This window comes from Strongylocentrotus purpuratus, unplaced genomic scaffold, assembly GCF_000002235.5.
Source record: "Strongylocentrotus purpuratus isolate Spur 01 unplaced genomic scaffold, Spur_5.0 spur5_scaffold_6, whole genome shotgun sequence".
NCBI classification, from domain to species: domain Eukaryota; kingdom Metazoa; phylum Echinodermata; class Echinoidea; order Camarodonta; family Strongylocentrotidae; genus Strongylocentrotus; species Strongylocentrotus purpuratus.
In genome coordinates this window covers 54,796,140-54,815,336 of record NW_022145612.1, presented here as the reverse complement: position 1 = coordinate 54,815,336, position 19,197 = coordinate 54,796,140, and the positions used below count along the sequence as shown (strand labels likewise).

The 19,197-nt window shown below is 35.7% G+C and overlaps 1 protein-coding gene across 5 annotated transcripts in view; it reads left to right on the top strand.

Annotated features, from left to right (window-relative positions):
• The window catches only part of LOC100888845 (ras association domain-containing protein 1), a 54,292-nt gene that overhangs the window by 5,538 nt on the left and 29,557 nt on the right, over positions 1–19,197 (top strand). Inside the window, exon 1 of one of the 5 annotated variants that reach the window (XM_011678548.2) lies at positions 17,420–18,430. The exons of 2 other annotated variants lie outside the window; for them this stretch is intronic. In XM_011678548.2, the coding sequence (XP_011676850.1) occupies positions 18,217–18,430 (214 nt within the window). In that variant the 5' untranslated portion in view covers positions 17,420–18,216. Of the gene's footprint in view, positions 1–17,419; positions 18,431–19,197 lie in introns of those variants that run through there. 2 more of the 5 variants (XM_030972279.1, XM_003726918.3) reach the window with 2 other exon arrangements.

Genomic DNA, 19,197 nt, shown 5'->3' with positions numbered 1-19,197 from the left:
TTCTTCAATGCAGTGGCAGAATGATTGAAGACCCTAATAACATAGAGACAGACTAGTCTCCGGATCGCATCATCTAGGATGCTACCGCAAACACTTCTAGGAGCGAGATGGATGGTGCGTAGGAAAGAGAGAGAGAGAGATGTTGGAGACGTAAGATGCCTCGATATAACATCATGAGTCATCGGAGATGAATAATGGATTTGGGAGGCCCTCTCTTGGAAGATGGGAGGAGGGAAGGGTTATCCTCCTCAGCAGTGATCAGTAGACTGTTATTAATGTTTTCTGACTCAAAGCCATTTTTAGAATTGTACTTGTATTCCAGAGTTCATGTGTAGGCCTACATGTACTGTAAGTGTCTACAAAGCTGCACACATGTAGCATTGCAGTGCAGTGTAAAAAAAACTTGCCTGTTCACAGGAGCTCTTAAAGAATTGACATTGTATGAATGCAATTATAGTCTCATGTACATGTAGGGCCGCTGCATGTTACGTGTTGTTTTATTTTGTAATGGTTTTGTTTATAAAAGAGATATATGTACATGTAGGACCTGTTAGTATTTTCACTGTTACAACAATTTCTGAGAAAACCCAAATCTCTCCCATGATCCCATCCCTTCAATGTATACTCCCCATTGTATACAGTACATCCCCATTTCCTGTCCTTTATCAAGCTAGAGTCAATGCCATGGGCCAGTATTGAACAAAGACCATTACCATACAGCCCTAGGTGACCTAGACTGAGAGGCTTAAAATGAATACACTGCTCAATGACCCATTGAACCCTGAGCACTTTTGTCCCCAGTCCATGGTGTAACACAGGGCTAATCCCTCTGATCTCTCCCCCCACCATAGGACCATAGGACATTGTCCTCAAGTTTAAAGGGGACAGTCAATCCATCCATAGTCTCAATTGTGCTCAACGTACATAGTCTCAATACATACCGTACATAGTCTCAATTGTGTATACCGTACTGTAGCTAACTGGATGTGGTTGCCAACCTGCTTCTAAAGGCCATTGTGGATGAGACAATGGGCTTATCATTGAACCATGATCAATGGTTTCCACATGAGTACTTAACTGAAGTGGTAATGTACTTGTCATTTGTAAGGCACATTGTTCATAATTATGCATGTGCAAATATTACAATTATAAAATGTAAACATTGCATATACATAACCATGCACCCAGCATACACATGTACATTGTAAGCCTACATTGTATGATATACATTGTACATGTATATATGCAATTATGCATTATGCTGATTCATTAGTTAATGATAATTTTTATAAAATAGGGGAATATTGATGCATTTATGGTTTCGAAGTTCATATGATCAAGAAATGCAGCACTTTTGTCTGGTCTGCAAGAAACATTGGCCTACATGTACATTAGCAAACATGTATACAATATATATCGTACATTTGAATAGAGGTGGTTTGTGATTAAAAAGATTGACTATCATTAATTTATTCCATACATACATATTCATCTCCTCTTTTTCTTCAAAATCCTTAGCCATTGACCTTACTGACACTGTATTTATTACTACCCACTTTTACCCAAGTTTATTATTTCTTATTATGTACAACTACATGTACATGTATAGTCAGGCAGCATACCTGCACATATATTATCAGCATGTGTGCATTAAATTGGGCCCTATGTCTGACTTTTCAAAAGGCTACTTTAGTTTGAATACATAGAGCATATGGAGACAACTTCAACCTCCATGAATTTCTCTAGTTAAAACCATCTTATGACACATTTCACATCAAAGCTATGCCAACAAATCACCATAACACTCCTTTCACAATACCACATACACTGTACATGTACATTATATGTAGAAGTGGAAAGAAAGTGTTGTTATAATGGCTCCCACTGTGTTCCAAGCTGGTGGGTAACTTAATGACCATGCGTATATTATGCCTGTGCTGGTTGAGTGCTTGTGCATATATTGACAGCCAAGATGCATTTTCTCTTGTCTTCACCCTGTGTTGACCCATTGATCAGGTTGCTTTTTCCTATCAGACAGACTGTGTTTAGCAATAAGATTAGTGAATATGTACTGTCTGTTCAAAGCTAGCAGTGTGTTAACTCTACATCTAGTAATAATTAAATGCGCTTCTGGCTCGAAACAGATGATACAAGTACATGTACATGACAAACGACTTATTTTCCCTTAGTTTTTGTGTAGGTGTAAAGTGTAAACTTTTTTAAAGGAGAGGAGTCAGACTATTCCATCTATTGTCATGTGACAACCCAGGCCAAAATTACAATACACATACATGTACACCGTGACCGTATTGTATTCATTTTATGATTAATTTTGTCTTTGATGATAACAGGGCATTTGATTTTAAACCATTTATAGAAATTTCTGGTACATAGCACAGTATGTCAGTAGAATTGAAATAGTATCCCTTTATACGTTGATCTTACTGCTAGGGATCTCTGATTGGTTGAAGACAATTGAATCATACATTGGAAATTCCTTTAATAAACTTTGCACTTGTACCTGTATGTGCATATGAAGTGCAAGGATTTGTATGCAGATACATTATAGTACTTACATGTAGACAACCTATCATGTGACTGGAAACTCACCCCGTAAATTTCAGAGAGGTTTTGTGTGAAGTGAAGTGTTTTGAAGATAGTAGGTCTATATTGAACTGTGATGTCTGTACATTGGCCCTAGCAAATAGAGAATCATTTGTTTTGTCTTGAGGTTTAAACAAAAAGGAAACCCCATAACTCTAAGCTTGTAAAAGCTTGTGAGTCAGATCATAAATTTCTATCCTCAGTATTTTTGCTTTGAGTGCAGGCCATAGACTGAAACAGGAAGATATTAAAACTGATAAACTCGTTCCTATTTTCACGAAGTGACGGTAGTGACGAAAATCCGCACGCAAATTGTATGCGATTTTCATTCACTACCGTCACTTCGTGAAAATAGGGACGAACTATCTGAAGACTGAGGTGCATTTGCAACAAATTTACAATTTGCTCCTGCCTACATAGTTTCATATCTGCATATGATTCGATATGATCGTCTTTTCAAATTTGAAGTCATGCAACTCTCTCTGTCAGGCATATGTTGAATGACGCAGGAGTTCAACATATTGGTTGCCATGGTTATTTTCAGTGGACAGATCTCCCATTACGTCTGGTTGTGTGTCTGTGATTGTGTATACACATTTACTTGGCCGTACTTCAGATTTACTCTCACTTACTTCATGGCCCAAAGGAAATTGAGAATTGTGCTCTAAAAGATCAAATATACAGGAGAATTATACATAGGCCTCTTTTCCCAGAGAATAAAATCATGTATTTGATTCCCTTCTTTGATCAAGTTCAATATTGTCATATATTTGCTTTTCCTCTGTACAATACGTCACTCCACTGATAGAGAATCAGCGTGCAATATAATTACAATATTGCACGCTGAGTACGATTTCCTAAGCTGCACACAAATATAATAGCACTCATTTAATGCAACACGTTTATTGCACATCAATTTTGGTTGACCGTGTGACGCACAATACTTAACGGTTAGTATTTTGCCTTAAAGTCGACTTGCTTAAGTTAAATCCTAAGAACTTAGCCAAGTAAAATTCTTATTAAAATACTAAGACATTATCAGAATAAAACTTAGCCAAGTAAAATTCTTATTAAAATACTAAGATATTATCAGAATAAAACTTAGCCAAGTAAAATTCTTATTAAAATACTTATTTAATCCGCATAGTGAATTGAATACAGGCCCAGTATATCATGTAACATGCATTGCCATTAGTGTGAACTAGACACCACAATCAAAACCTGAATCATCTTTCATTTTGATTGGAAAATTGCCATGGATTGATCAATTGATCTTTTCAGTCCTTAAATTTAACTGCAATGCAATTTTGTTTATGTATAATAATCAGAATATTGATATACCACTCAAGGCAGCCAATATATAAATATTTAGGAGAGATTTTTTTACTTCCTGAAGAAAAAGAAGGGGGGAAAAAAAATAAAATTATATGCACTTTACTATGTGTATCAAGCGCTATTATAAACTTATGCTTGGGATGAAAAATTGAGTTATAAATCAGGTTATTATTTCATTTATTTTTCTGATTTACTGTAACCCACATTTCAAGAAACACTTTTCTTTGGGCCTACACTCTAATGCTTAACCATATGGACTTAATTTTTGTAATGCAAGCAAGTCATACTCTACGTGCATACTGCATAGTGCCCAGAACCAAAGAGTGTAGTACGCACTCATACATGTACATGTTTGTATGCGAAATACTGTTATGCATTTCTAATTGTCTGCCAGGTCATGAATAATAAACCTCGAACTAATGCTGTGTACATGTAGGCCTACATTATATATGCAGTTTCCAAAACATTATGTTATGTGCAGTATCCTAACTAAGAAAAAATCATACGGAACAACCAAGGAGTCAGTAGGCTGAAGTGTACATTGTGTAGGTCTACTATCAATGTACATACATTTGCCGACCTTGTAATGTGTGTCAAAATAAGAAGTAAGCTATACAAAGTAAACATATAAACTTTGAAGAAAAGTGCAGTTACACATATATCTTTTCAAGCCTGAAACACAGTGCTGTAGAGATAACCCGAAAACCCTGCCCTTGACTTCATTGAATACAAGAAAAGAATAGCCATGTTCACACGTGACCATCATAGACATACCCCCTGTCCACACACAACATTTTCCGTGATTAGCTATACCGTTTCGCGATAGTTTTACAATGAAATTTTGTGTGTGGATGCTCACTAACGATACGTCGTATAACGAAACTAGTCTAACGAAACGCAGGTTTGGGCATCGTTTCGAACTGAAACTCAATAAAGAATCACGCCTAATCACGCCTAATCATGGAAAATGTTGTGTGTGGACAGGGGGAGTGTAACTAGTGTAACTAACTGGGCGGGGCTTAACGTGACCTCGAGCGAAAGGAGACCAGACTGTAGAGTTTCAGGATTACTTTCTTCTGTTTATGGACATCCTTGAATTTATACGATAATTATTTATATGAAGTTTCTTGTGTGTGGACACTTTGAAATTTATACCATGATTCTTTATACGACGTTTCGTTATAGAGTTTCGGGATAAATTGTTTTGTGTGTGGACATGCTGTTAAACTTTCAGTTTGTAAAACCTCAAAGATTTAAACAAAGATCCACTAACAACAAGAATAGCAAGAGACTGAAACAGTGAATATTTAAAGTTTTAAATTACAAGCTAGGCAAGCAGAAATTTGAATTACCTCTTGGCATGATAACCTACAAATTAATTGTATCCCACAGCACATAATTTTGAGCGAGGGCCCCCTGTGGCTAGTAGATATTGCGCGTGGTTTATAACTTTGAATACTGGTAAATATAAAGTTCATAAGCCAGTGTGTCCGCACAGTCTGCATTACTACAAGATAATCTTGAAGTTTAAAACCATGACCTAAACTTTAAGTTTACGGACTGTCGTGTGAACCTACATGTAACTAGTGTGCATCAAATACTGTTGTCATATTTGTGATGGTACTGGGCAGGTCAGTTACAGTTAAATACATATATATTTAAGATACGGTAGGCATTGTTAGGTGGCCTTGGCAGCTGATATGAAATACTTGTCATCAATATACTCTCTGACTCTGAGAGAAATGACCATTATCAATATTATGGTTTAAAAAAATATGGATGCAGCATCAATATTTAGATTTTAAAAAAGGAAACAAACCATGAGCATGGGCTTAATACAATAACAAGTCAAAGATAATACTGGGAATAAGATTAAAGAAATAAGGATCTTAAGGTTGTGCCTATAAGAAATACTGAAGCTGTATCCCAGTATTTTAGTATTGCGGTTTTAAAGAATACAAACTGATATCAACATTATGGCCTACATGTACATGTACGTTTTATCTCTAAAACATGAAACTGAAGTAACGGATCTATCTGCTGGTATTATCGAATGACAACAAAGATGCATAAAATCAACATACAATGTACATGTGTAACGTCACTAGGCCTAGTCTCATAAAAGTTTAGTTTGATATTTTGTCTGTATGGAACCAGAAGGGCTTTTAATACTCAAGTAAAATATACTTCTGGCTCCAAATAGACAATTGGTTGCTATCTGGTTTTATATCAATGGCAGCTCCTGGCTTAGCAATTGTGCTGTAGGCAATCATGACTTTGTGATTGATTGGAGGATGTACGATCAATATGGATCAATTACATTTCAATCAAGATGAGGCACTGATTATCTCTTTTTGTCAAATAAAGTAGTACGTTTTAAAAGCAAATTGAATTAAAACTGTCCAATTTTATATCGCTATAATCGCTACGAAATTTATCTGTGGACCAAAGTCACTGAATACTGCACTAGACCCTAACTTTAACCCTGAACCCAGGGTCCATGCTGAACCTAACCCTAAATTCCACTACTAATAGCAACCCAAACACTTACTTTATAGGCAAAATCATTTATTAAGTAAAGCCCAGAGCACATGTTTCCAGAGTAAATGTTTTAAAACAATGTATTAAATCATGCAGACAAAGTGGAGCAGAGTTTATTTGATTTGAATTTGCAGCTGATTTGAAAGAGATTGTGAAAATTCTCCGGAACTAGGAGGAAGGAATTGACTTCCTTTCGGTTATCCCATTGAGCGTTGTTTGCTTTTTGGAAATCACATGGTTTGGCTCCAGTTTGCAGACATTGTTTGGGGATTATGCTTATATCATGAGACACCATTTATGAGCAATTTTCAGGGATTTCAACATTGTTTTCCTAAGATTAAATGTCCATTTACAAGGCTCCTGACTGGGGGAAATGTTGTTTTAAATAATCCTTGACATTCATATTTCTTTGGTACATTGCATTGTAAAATTAGTTTGGATTTAACATATTTTTTACTGGTAATACAAAAAGAATAAAGTAACACGCAACTGTATACATCTCATGTTTTGACAACTGAGTACATAAAAACTTTTTTTTTCAATCAAATATCAATCAAATTGAAATATTGTAGTCATGAAGACTAGTACATGTATGCTTGCCAGTTCAATAACTGTCTAGACAATTTTTATACAAAACTTGAGATTTAAGACCAAGAATTTTTTTTAGTCTGAACCAGTGAGCCTGAATTTGTATGATTTTATTACACTTCTCAATGTACAGTATCGAAAATGAAAAAATTTGGATCAGATGTTTTATGCTCTTTGGTCAAAATCAGGATGTTAAAATCATGAAGTTTTACAGACTTAATTGACACAATGTATTTTAGATTGTTTTCTACAAATCATCTTCTCTATGTATTCCACTTAACCTGTATCTTTTATATACAAATAACTTTGAATCAAAGTGTTTTTAATAAAAAAATTACATCTTGAAATTGAAGTTCCAACCACTTTGACTTACAGTGCATCATGAAACTTGATGTTACCATATGAACAGGTGAACACCTACATGTGATTTGCAAGAGATCTACGTAAGCCGCTACAAGAGGGAATTTTAGAATTCTGAATTTCCTGATTGGACTATGATCCTTGGACCTTTGCACTCTTTGGGATTTATTCTTGACAACAAAATAGACACAATATTTTGTTCAGAGTGCAGACAGGAGAGGTAAATTTGCTCAATCAGAAGTTTGCAAACAGGAACAAGTTTGATTGATTTCCCTTTGTTGACTGCTCTGCTGGTAAATTTCAGTTATAAATGTCTTCAAAAGGAAACCCTACAATCTGAAAGATAACAGGGCTGATATTCATAAAACCTTACTAAGCCTTGTTCTCAACTATTAAACTAGTACTATAGCCTATATTAGCCTTATGTACATTTACATTTAATTACATGTAGTTAACTGCATGTAGCTTAGTAAGGTTTTATGAATATACCAAAAAGATACCAGCTAATATCCTCCTTGAATATACGGTAGGCCTGATTTCATCACATAGATTGCTATGGATTTTTTCCTCCATACCAATGGAGGGGGGGGGGGGTACTTTATGGCTACTTCCATGAAATTAAACAGGATATTGTTTTGCAGAGTGGCTCCTTTCATTTATTTTGACTTGAGAATTTGGGGCACAATGCTTCCAGAGTTCCAGCATCTTTTCTATTATTTTTTTTTTACTGATGTTTACTTTCAGTTCCTGTACTTTCTGAACATACCTCATCCCAAAACACCATGGTATTTATTGAATCCGTTGTGACTTCATACCATTCAAGCCCTAAGAAAGTGCCACATTCTTAACCTTCTATCAATCTTGGATTACCATTCATGTATTTTTTGTCAGTCACCACAATGTAGAGAAGTCTCTTCAGTTCTTGATAGAGCCATTCAAATGGTTGGGTACATGTAAAATTGGAGGACAAATGAATATGTATAATGTTGTGTTAACTACTTTCAGTTGGTTATACAGCTTCCAGGAACCAAAATGTGCTGAGTCAATGCACAAGCAATTGAGTTATTGTAATAATTCATTCAATCATTGCAATAAAGGTATTGTCACATTGTGACTAATCTTAGTCATCACCCTTTGTGTAGTAATACATAAAGGTGTCAGATATGAATGATTTCAGCTGTTCTAACAGAACAGGATTGTGAATTCAAAAATATTGGTGTTTTGTTTTATCTAGCTTTCATGATGATTAGATTAGGAATCTCCTGTTTATTTAGGTATACATGTTGCTCTGTTTGTATGCTGTAATCTGTTTCTGTCAATGTATCCCTGGTAGGCCTACATACAGAGAACTGGTTATGTATCTACTATACAGGCCTAAAACTGCAGAATATAGGGCAAGCTATTATAGATATTATAGAAAATACAATTTCATATTGCTGACAGTGAAAATTTTGTTGCGAATAAATCATTGTCTGCCTCCATGAAGGTGTTACAGAGTTACATTGTCAGTGACAGTAACAACCTTCTTGGTCTTCGAGTTAATCTCACATTTGTTTCCCAGACAACTACTCCAGCCTTTGTTTCGTCAAAGGATTAGGGTTAGAGTTAGGGTTAGGGTTTATTTTTTAGGTTAGGTTTGGGGTTGGAGTTAGTGATAGGTGTAGTGTTGGGTCCGTGGTTGAAATTTGGTTAGTGTAGGAAATGAGAGGGAAGTAGTTGTCGCAAGAGCACATGTTGTAACATTTGTAAGAGGTTTGTTGTCGTTATGTTTATAGTCCAAGTACACTGAACTTCCTGTTAGTCAATGGACCTTCTTTGTCCTGTTTCTCCACCTTTCCCTTATCGCATGCAGACATATGCTCTGTCTGCCTTCGTTCATGTATGAGTGCACGTTCCAGTTGAGTATTCTTAACTAAACTGAAGGGTCTGACCCATTTTTGTGTGTACAGTATATGGGTGCATGGAGGAAAGAGAGTCGAAGTAAGCTGAAAATTAAGCCAATATACTAATTAGAGTTTCGGGAGGTTTAATTTTACACCATTTATACATTACTCCAAAGTCCAAGGAGTTACAAGCATCCTTCTAATGTGAATGAAGTGAAATAGTGTGGATATGTTCTGAAGACTTAAAGGAGATATGAATGGTTGAGTTGACTGGAAAATATAGTGTGTGCTTGAACACTTCGACATGGATTACAGTCCAGATTTTTTCCCAATTTTTTTCCTTCAATAATTGAAATTGCCCATGTGGGGACATAAAGAGCACAAAGTAGACTACATTTAATGATTGTTCTTTGCCACTCCGTCAGTTTTGTATCTGCATTGATAAATCTGTTTTGACAAGTCTCAGTTTTAGAATTATGGGTAATTTACACACTGTATGCACCTCTTGTACCTCAGTCACTTTTCATGAAAAAATTTGTGTGAGGCCAACTTGACCCAAGGTAACCCACTGGGTTCCTAGAAATCTATTGTTTGCTTTGTTGGATGACACCGTTTGGATAGGGTCGTATGATGTCATACAAGGGTCAAATCAGTAGGATCAGTCAGTTTGAATACCACTTGTATGATTCATAATTCCATGTAAAAATGCTTGTTTTATAGTTTCTATTTAACTTTTTAAAAGTAAAAATGAAAGTGGTTGAATTGTACTTTTGTTGAGTGCATGAAAATATGGAAAGTTTGTTGCATCCCGATCTTCACTGTACTCAGTGTTGCTAAATGGGAGTAGACTCCAACAAGAAGAGGCTACACTACATGTATATATCCATTCATTTGTTAAAAGAGAGAATTCCACTCTATGTTTCTTTGTATCGTTTATGTATATCATCTATACTATAGCTGTGTCCAATCGGTAAAAGTAAACAAGATAGCTCTATCTTGAATCATTGTTTACATTTCAATTGTCTAGAATTGGACTATTTCCAAGTGATAAACACATGCATGTGAATACACTTTGATCACTATGCAGTCTTGGCAGACTTGAACTTGAAGTTGGTCCTGTATGTCAAGTGCTTCTGCCTTCTATTAATCACAGCTATAAAGTTCAAGGAAATGTACTGCAATAAAAGCAGAGTAAGGACCAGAGCTATTAAAACAACGAACATAATATTTTGGGAGTAAAGAATCTGCAGATTCCCCAATGTCCCATGAGTTTCATGTACATGTGCACTACATTTTTGTACATTATCTCTTTGGAGTGAGAAGGGCATTATCTTGTATACTCTAACATGGAATTAACACGTTTCTGGATCTCAACATACGATATGTTGGCTCTAGTCTGAAATTGAACTGATTATTAATAGAAGAGGCGAGGGGAATGATGGGAGGGGAATGGTTGGAACATATGATGGCATTTAAAAACACATTGAAACATTATAGGGAATGAGGGTGTTCTCTGAATGTTTTACACATGAAGGGCCTAATCGTTGAGAATGTATTAATGGAGTCGCTGCAGTAATGTAAACATGAGTGCATTACATCTGGAATTTCACATGGAGAAAACGTGTTGAGTAAGGCCAGGACCCTTTTATTCTCCACAATGGTAGTCTGTGTTTTCTTTCAAATGTCTTTTCTACATTGATGCATTTTGTAGGCGACATAATATGCATGTATTGTACTGTATGTAAACCCACATTATGAGATCTACATGTGTATGTATAGTGTTCTATAGTTGTTATGTATATGTGATTTAAAAAAAATATATATATAATACATGATTCACCATCCCTATATGTTTAGGTGTACGGTATTTCATAAATGACTAGGCAATAATTCTGTTCCCTTTTTTCTTGAAAGATATAAACTTACATTGTAAATCTGTTAAGTCACAGTAGAAACTTAATATTTTAGATACGATCTACACAATTACCAGACATTATTTAGGAGAAGGAATGCTGATTTTGAGGCATAGGCCTCTATTTTTTGCCCCTAGCGCACCCAATGCTTTTCTTGACTTGTGGAACACATGCAAGGTTGAAGGTCTAGCTGGATGTTGTTGGGTCACCATGGTAACTAGATACAGTAGAGCTGGGGTACACAGAGTAGGCACAATTCCAATGAATCACAATTGTGACTCTGTTTTATTGTCCATACTCCTCTGGGAATACAGAATTAAAAATTAGCCATACATAACATATTTCAAAGATACATCCATTATTTTGGCACTGTTTAATAAAATAATGAGAAACGCGTTGCCTACATGTAGGCCTACATGTATACATCAGGGAATAATTTTCCTCAAATTTTTTGATTAGCAATTTCAGCCGATGGATAAATATTTCAAATGAAATTCTGTACACTTCTATGGAAGAAAACTGCTACACAAAAGATATTTTGTATAGCAGTCATGCAAAAATGCATAGCAAATTGCGATGCGATACCAGGAAAATTATTCCCTGTACATGTATGTAGTCATTTAATGTTAGTTGTAAAATAGTTTTGTAAGCAGTTTTCTTGTAACAGTGGTAGGCTTTCCTTAGGTGTAGTCATAAGATGAGCAGTGATCATTAAATTTTAGTACAGGCATATAAATCTATCCTGGTTCCCGGAACTACACTGCACATGTATGTTTATGAATTTGAACTTTTAACATTGCTGTTGACAATCGATTCTCAAGCAATGCAACTTTTCCAGCTGAGAAAAGTGCTTACATTGTATGTTGTACACATACAAATGTTATTTCTGAACTTGCATTTCTACAGTACTGAGCCAAATGCACAGTTCCTTATGCACAAACCTCTTCAAGTGCATATTGAGTAGTAGTACGCTGAGACAGTGTAAAGAATATGCAGCCTACTTAGCAAAAATGCTGCTTGAGATGCTAATGACCTTTAGACAAGCAGAGTTAGATTTCATATCACAACAATATTCTTGGCATTTCTCTCTTCCTGTTTCCCTTCTTTATGCCTTATAATTAGCTGATTTGATCTGTCACAAGTAATGACGTGCCTCTGTCTACTTCCTCAGATCTCTTGCATTTCATAGGCGATTTTATTCTCTTATAGGCCTACTGGCTATTAAGGTAGATTGTCATCTGATTTTATCGGAAAAATCATCGCCTGCCCCTCAAGAAAGCTGTTACTCTCATTTACATTAATTACAAAGCTCTTACAGCTTCTTGTTGGCAGCTGATGATAATGGCATGGAAAGCAAGTTCTCCTTTAGCTTTGAAGCAAAACTCTTGTTTAGACTATCAACAAGACTGTTGATATTTGAAATGGTACTTATTATACCTTTGTCACACCAACACCTAACCGACAACAGACCGCACAAAAATAATACATTACGTCTATGGCCAAGAATTTGGCGGTTTGGAGTCGGTCTAAAGTCGGTTCAGCAGTGTGACTGAGGCTAGACCTGGCTCCACATTAACATTTTTCACAGAGGGTTCAATTTGAAATTTTTGGGTCTCTGTACATGGGGCTCTTCTATTGAAATAATTGAAATTTAGGGGTCCTGACTCCTGAGTTAGAATTTTGGGGACTTTTGTGCATTGGGCACGGGTTAGTGTAAAACTCATTCATTGGTAAAGCACAAACATACATTTATAGGCTTCTTACTAAATACTCTGTGTATCATTCAATATGAATGATGGCAAAAATATCACGTACATATCTATTGCCCAAAGCTCTTCCAGTATGTTTCCTACAATGTGCATGCACATTGAACATTACTAAATAAGCCCTACCCAAATTGCCTCTCCCCTTGGCCCAAATCCTTTGCTTTGTGTCATTTATATTTCAAAGAGGAGTACTCAAACAAGTCATTTCTGCAAATATGACTTCTTTTTGGTTTACCACACCATAGAAGCATAATGCACATTTCATGCTTTACTAGCACTCAATGAGTCCAATATTCTTCATGAATTGGAAACTGTATTGTAAAATATTGCTGAGCTCATTCTTCACAATTATCACAGAGCCAGTACTTGTTCCAGATTTTAATTCAACTTGCTAAGTCATTATTGTCAGGGTCCTTTCTTCTTTCTTTTTGTGCATCTAGCCTAGGAAATGTATTGAGGATAGGACTCAATATTTGTTGACTTCTGTGAGTCAGGGTTGATGGCAACTGTACATTGATGTAAACAAGAATATGTGAAGGTATGTGAAGGTATGTGACCATCAGTCATGCTTGAGATGACCGTGAAATTATTATGACTTGATTTGTGCAAATTAGGTAATGTGTTCAAACATGATATCAAAGATATGTAGACAGACATCCATAGAAGTTTGTTTTGAAGAGACCCACCTCAATTTTTTTTGTCATTTGATATCCTTGTTTTGAAATGAAAATGAATAACAATCAGGTAACATCTACATGGTTGAATAACAAAATCTTTAATATCTTGCATTTTCACTTTGTTTTAAGCCACTGAAGTGCATTCAAATGTACAAATTCAATGCAATTAATAATATTTGTGTTAATTAGACCGAACAACATTTTGATGTACAGGAAATATAGCAAACATGAAATAACATACATGTAGAACCCCCTCCTCATTTTTTTGAAAGTCTAGACAGGAAACAAAGAATTAATGTTACCGTACTTGGTCTTATTTAGTCTCTCCATTTCATTTTCTCTTTAAAAATAATTAAAAGTATTTGAGGTTATTCTGTCAGTTTACATGTGTCAAGTAACTCAAGTTAAGAGTAACTCCTACATGCCGTTTTTCTTTCCATGTAGCATTGTTTTATTTTGCCGCAGCAGACTTTTAATACCTTGCGTGTGAACTAGGCTTTAATGAATCCAAATTATTCCCTGCCTGCATACATGTGTAACAGTATAAATCCCAGGTCAGTGAGATGGCTGCCTGGACGGTGACGATATGTAAGGATTCTATGCTAGATGCCTTACATACCAAGGGGATTTATTCTATTTCTTGCAGAGCGTGATGCATTTAGATTGATAATAGCTAAAAGCATTGGATATCTGTATTCAGTCAGTTCTCTTCTAGTGAAAACAAGAGGTCATATTGATGCATTTACCTATCTATGCATAGCCATTACTCCGTGAACCTGATATACATGAACATAAGTGGTATGGTTTTTATAGCAACAGCATTGGATCGACTCTATTTGCCACTTTCTATCGTTACGCGTATATGTATGAAGCCAAACATTTAATGTGTAATATGAGAGGATATTTTATATCGAAATTGAAATTGAAAGAAGCGTTTTAGTTCAGTTTGTACTAATTCAAATCAAGATGTAGCAAAATAGCACATACAGTACGGTACACTACATGTATAATATCTTTATGTGTACCCTTAAGTTATGATTAGATTCTCAATATACACAATGTACGTGAAGGCCGGTGCTCTCTTTTGATTTTGAAGGATTTATTCAATTACTTTGTTCTAGATGTACATGTATGATGTAGTTTAAGGTTCTCCACAAGCTCTGTTTTATCTGCTGACAGCCAGAAGGATGTTAACTCCTTGTGCAAGTACAATTAATGTCTTTTACGCTCTGAGCAGACGATGCCATGTTTGGATGCTTTTAAAGCAGGCAGGCACAAGGTGATGCACTCTGAGAAGATGTCTTGCCCCCCATAATTATTGTCATCTCCATCACTAACAAAAGGAAAATCATGGTAATCTGATGATGAGATTGTCCTAATCATGTCATCTTCAGACTAGGCTCTGCATGGAGCAGATGTTGTTATTCTGCTGCCATTACTGAATCCCCCCTCAGGGTATGATGGAAGGAGATTGGGATATTACTGAATGGGCCTTGTTTCACAAGCCCCAGTTTTCAAAATAGCCATCTCATATTGCCAGCTATAGTTTTAGCTACTTTGCAGTGGAGATACACAAAGCAATTTTAAACATATTTGCACTATTCCAAGCCAACTATGGCTTGTTCATGAAATAGCCTGCTGTTTGTTCAAGTAACAGCAGGATGAATAAATTTGCTGATAAATGTCGCCTCGGACTATGATATACTCTAAAGCTAGAGCCAATTTCTTGAGCAAGCAGGTATTTGCTTGACCCACAGTCTCAGGCTAATGAAAACACAACTTCAATGGGGGTAACTTTTTTCATGAAGTCTTCTTGATACCTCAAGTTTGAAGCTTGTTTGGGCTAATGGAAATGCACCTTACCTTGTTCTTTGTTAATATGCGATGGTCATGCCTTTGTGCATGTGGATATGTATGTAGGGCCTACATGCACATAAGGCCAAATAACAAAAATGAAGTGTTTCTCGTCCCCGCCCGCCTCCTTTTGTTACTATTTACTATTCAGAAGAAGAAAAAGGCCACCTAAAAAGCAAAAAAATAAGGTTGTGATGAACATTTTGTTTTAATAGCTCTTAAAGTGATACAAATCATAAAAAATTAGCTAAATAGTAAATACTGGTAGTAATGCCCTGTCTCCTCCTTTTTTTTAAAAGTTGGGATGAGAAACAAGTTATTTTTGTTATTTGGCCTAAGAAGAAAAGCAGATGAATGTGAGAATGAAGGTTGAGGCCGATCAGACATTTCATAGGAATTTTAGGATAGCAAGTTTGTAACATAGTGAGGACCAGGAACATATTGAAAGACATAGAGAGTGGTGAAAGTTGGAGAAAAATCAGATAAGACGTATGCTTGTTGTTGATGTCGAATGTTTAGAAATGTGGCTTAACTTTTTTTTTTTAAAGAGTATAGACAGTTGATCTTTTCTGAATTTACCACTGCCCTCATTGTACTTTTTTCCTAGTATTTTTAGGGGTAAAAGCAAAATTCTATTCCAAACCCAAATCCTACACATAAAAGTATTTTAGTTGTATCATGCAGGCTTCTCGATAGAGCACTGCAAGTCACTCAGCATGTGTCTCCCTGTTCAGAGACACAACCTCCAGAGCTGGCTGTGCAGTAAGAGTAATAGCTCCCTCTGTGGTTAAAAACACTATAGTCGAACAATTGCCATTTTGGTGAGGCTATTTTTCCGAGGGTAACCTTATTCGGTTCCCATGGCCTTGCATCATGTCATGACACAATGTTCTAAATTTGGCTCATTGTATGTACCTGGACAGAACATATAAAGAGAATAAAGAAATTGTTGAGCCTCGAAATGGGCGGAGGAGCCCCAGAATTTTGTTCAAATATTTTCTTTGGAAAAGAAAAGGGAGATATTTAATAGTGAAAACTGTACCATAACATGTTTACATGCATGCATGGCTTGTTCTAAATGTTACTTTATTTTGTAATAAGAAAGAAAGGAAAAGATATCATGTGATATTTAGTTTAATAAATAATTTAAATTCTTTAACAGCCCAGCCAAAAATCAAGGGAGGTAAAATTGATTGATTTGGACCTATTATTAAATCGAAAAATATCTTCAATATCAATGAAATTGTTTTGTATTATCAATGCAAAAAGTTGTTGAAAATGGATGTGACTACTTTATAATTCCATCCACAGTCAATTTTCTGGACATTGAATTGACATATAAGGTGTTCTATTTTTCAAAACATGTGAGAAATGCAAATTTCTATTTAAAGATAAGTTTTCGGGTACTAAGTTCAAATGATTTGCCAAACACGATTATGGATCTAAACTTCTAAAGACATATCCAAAGCTTCTGGTATTGGATTAATTTGTTTAATTTTTTTTTATTTTTTAATGAATTCATGAAGTATTTAAGTGAGCCTTGTAAATGTCAAACCACAATTTTGGAGAGAAAAAAAATTGCATACATTGAGATATATGTAAAAAAGGTGATAATATGAATTTTGATTCCATGAAGACATATCCATAATCCATTTTCATAAGTTTTAAGATAAAAATCGGGAGTTTTTTTTTATTTGACTGGTTTCCTGTTTCGATAAAAACAGGTATATATACTTTACTGTTCAATCTAAGATTAATTAAATCAAGTGTTATTAAGAATGAGATTTTATGCTATGACCCATCCTAATTTTAATCTTGGGGTAAATCCCTTCCATTACAGAGATTAAATCTACCTTTGCTTCCTCATCAGTCGTATATTCAGGATATACCTGTTTATTTACAAACATCAATGTATTGATCAACCCTCTATTGTATGAAACATATGTGTCCTCCAAAATAGATTGAAAAGTCTATAGATACAGGTGACAAGAGAATACAAGGGAATACAAGGGGTGATGCAATAAGTTCCATGTTGGCAATATCGAGTGATGACTCACCCATCAACCATCCTCGTTACTTTCTTTTGTTTGCAGCTCGTTGGAGCAGTGCACCCAGCAGTGAGCATAATAAATTTATGATAATACAATTCTAATGATATGAATTGGCCCTTGCTCTTGCATTGAATTCTGGGAAATGTAGTGATGAGTCATACCCCAGTAGTGAATAGACATGAGAGGTGTATGAATAAACATAAGATAGAATTGACTCATGAATATGCATGAGGGTTGTAAAGTGAGGAATTGGCCAATGGCGATTGAGAGTGCATAACACACCTCCAATTCTCATCTGCATGATGAGAATCAGGAAGCTGTGATTGGTTATGTGATAAAACACCCACTGGGCATGCTCAGTTGAGGGGTAATTTTATGCTGTTGGCAATGGAAGAAGAGAAGTCAACGAGAGGAGTGGGTTGTGATGTTTTGAATGGTATTGGATATCAGATCGGAAGTGTGCGTGAATGAGAGTAGTTCAGGTTATCACATGCTGCTATCTATCCATGTGTCAGAAAAGTGTATCAGGCCACAAGAAGGAGTTTCATAGATAGCTATCAAATACCACATCCTCTGAAATAAAATTTCATTTGGTTAAAAGATTTCATCAGAGTTTCATCAAATTGATCAAAACATCTACCAAAATGATTCTAAAACGCATCGGATACGCTTTTGGTCTCGGCACGTTCATCTCGATGTCGAGTTGGCTGGTGAAAGCCAAAGAGGGTTTTTGGTCTTCGTTCGTAGACTGGATTGGGACGGTCAATTCCTGGCACTGGGATGGAATCTCGGGATCCAAGAACCAGCTAGAGCTCCCATTCCAATATCTGGATCCAGAGAAAGGGACCCTTGGTCTTGGTAAGTCCTGGCACTCAATTGGTTACCAAGAGAGAAAAGGATGATAAGATTAGAAAATCAAAATATTACATGTAGTTTATACATAATGATGACTTCTTTTATTGCTTCTGGATGAATTGGTAAGGTATTAAAATGAGCAAACAGTTGGAATGAAGTGAGATTTTGAATATTTTGAGAATTTGCAAGTGAGTTCACGTACATGTGTATTGTTAATAGTATGAAAGTATGATGAATGTACAGTGTACATAAATGTAGCAGTAATTTTGATATTCTGGTTTTCTTGCTAATTTGTCTTCTAAAAACGCCATTGTTTGTTTATTCTGAGCAAATCACTGAAAATGATAGGGCTTGCACACATATTTGATGTGAAATAATTGCCTGATTTGTGTTGAATATCTAGTCAGATTAGTTGTCTCCCTGCTTCTGTTACTTTTTTTTATTTTAGTGTTGTTTGTCTTGCTTCTTTTATCTCTGTGGTATGCTGCACATATATATATATATATATATGAAGTGAAGCCAAAATGTAAATGGTAGCTACATGTATATATCACCACTGTAAACCATCATTCTATTAGCTTTTGGTTTGGTGTAGGTGAGTAATATGCTTCAGATAATGGGATACAATGTGCATTCATGAAGGCCTTGCATGGAACATGGTATGCAGTATGATGTAGATTCTGACATGGGAAAATATATAACAGATAATGCTATCACAAGATAAATATGCTTATAAATGTGCCTGTATATCTTATAGAGATAAAGAGACC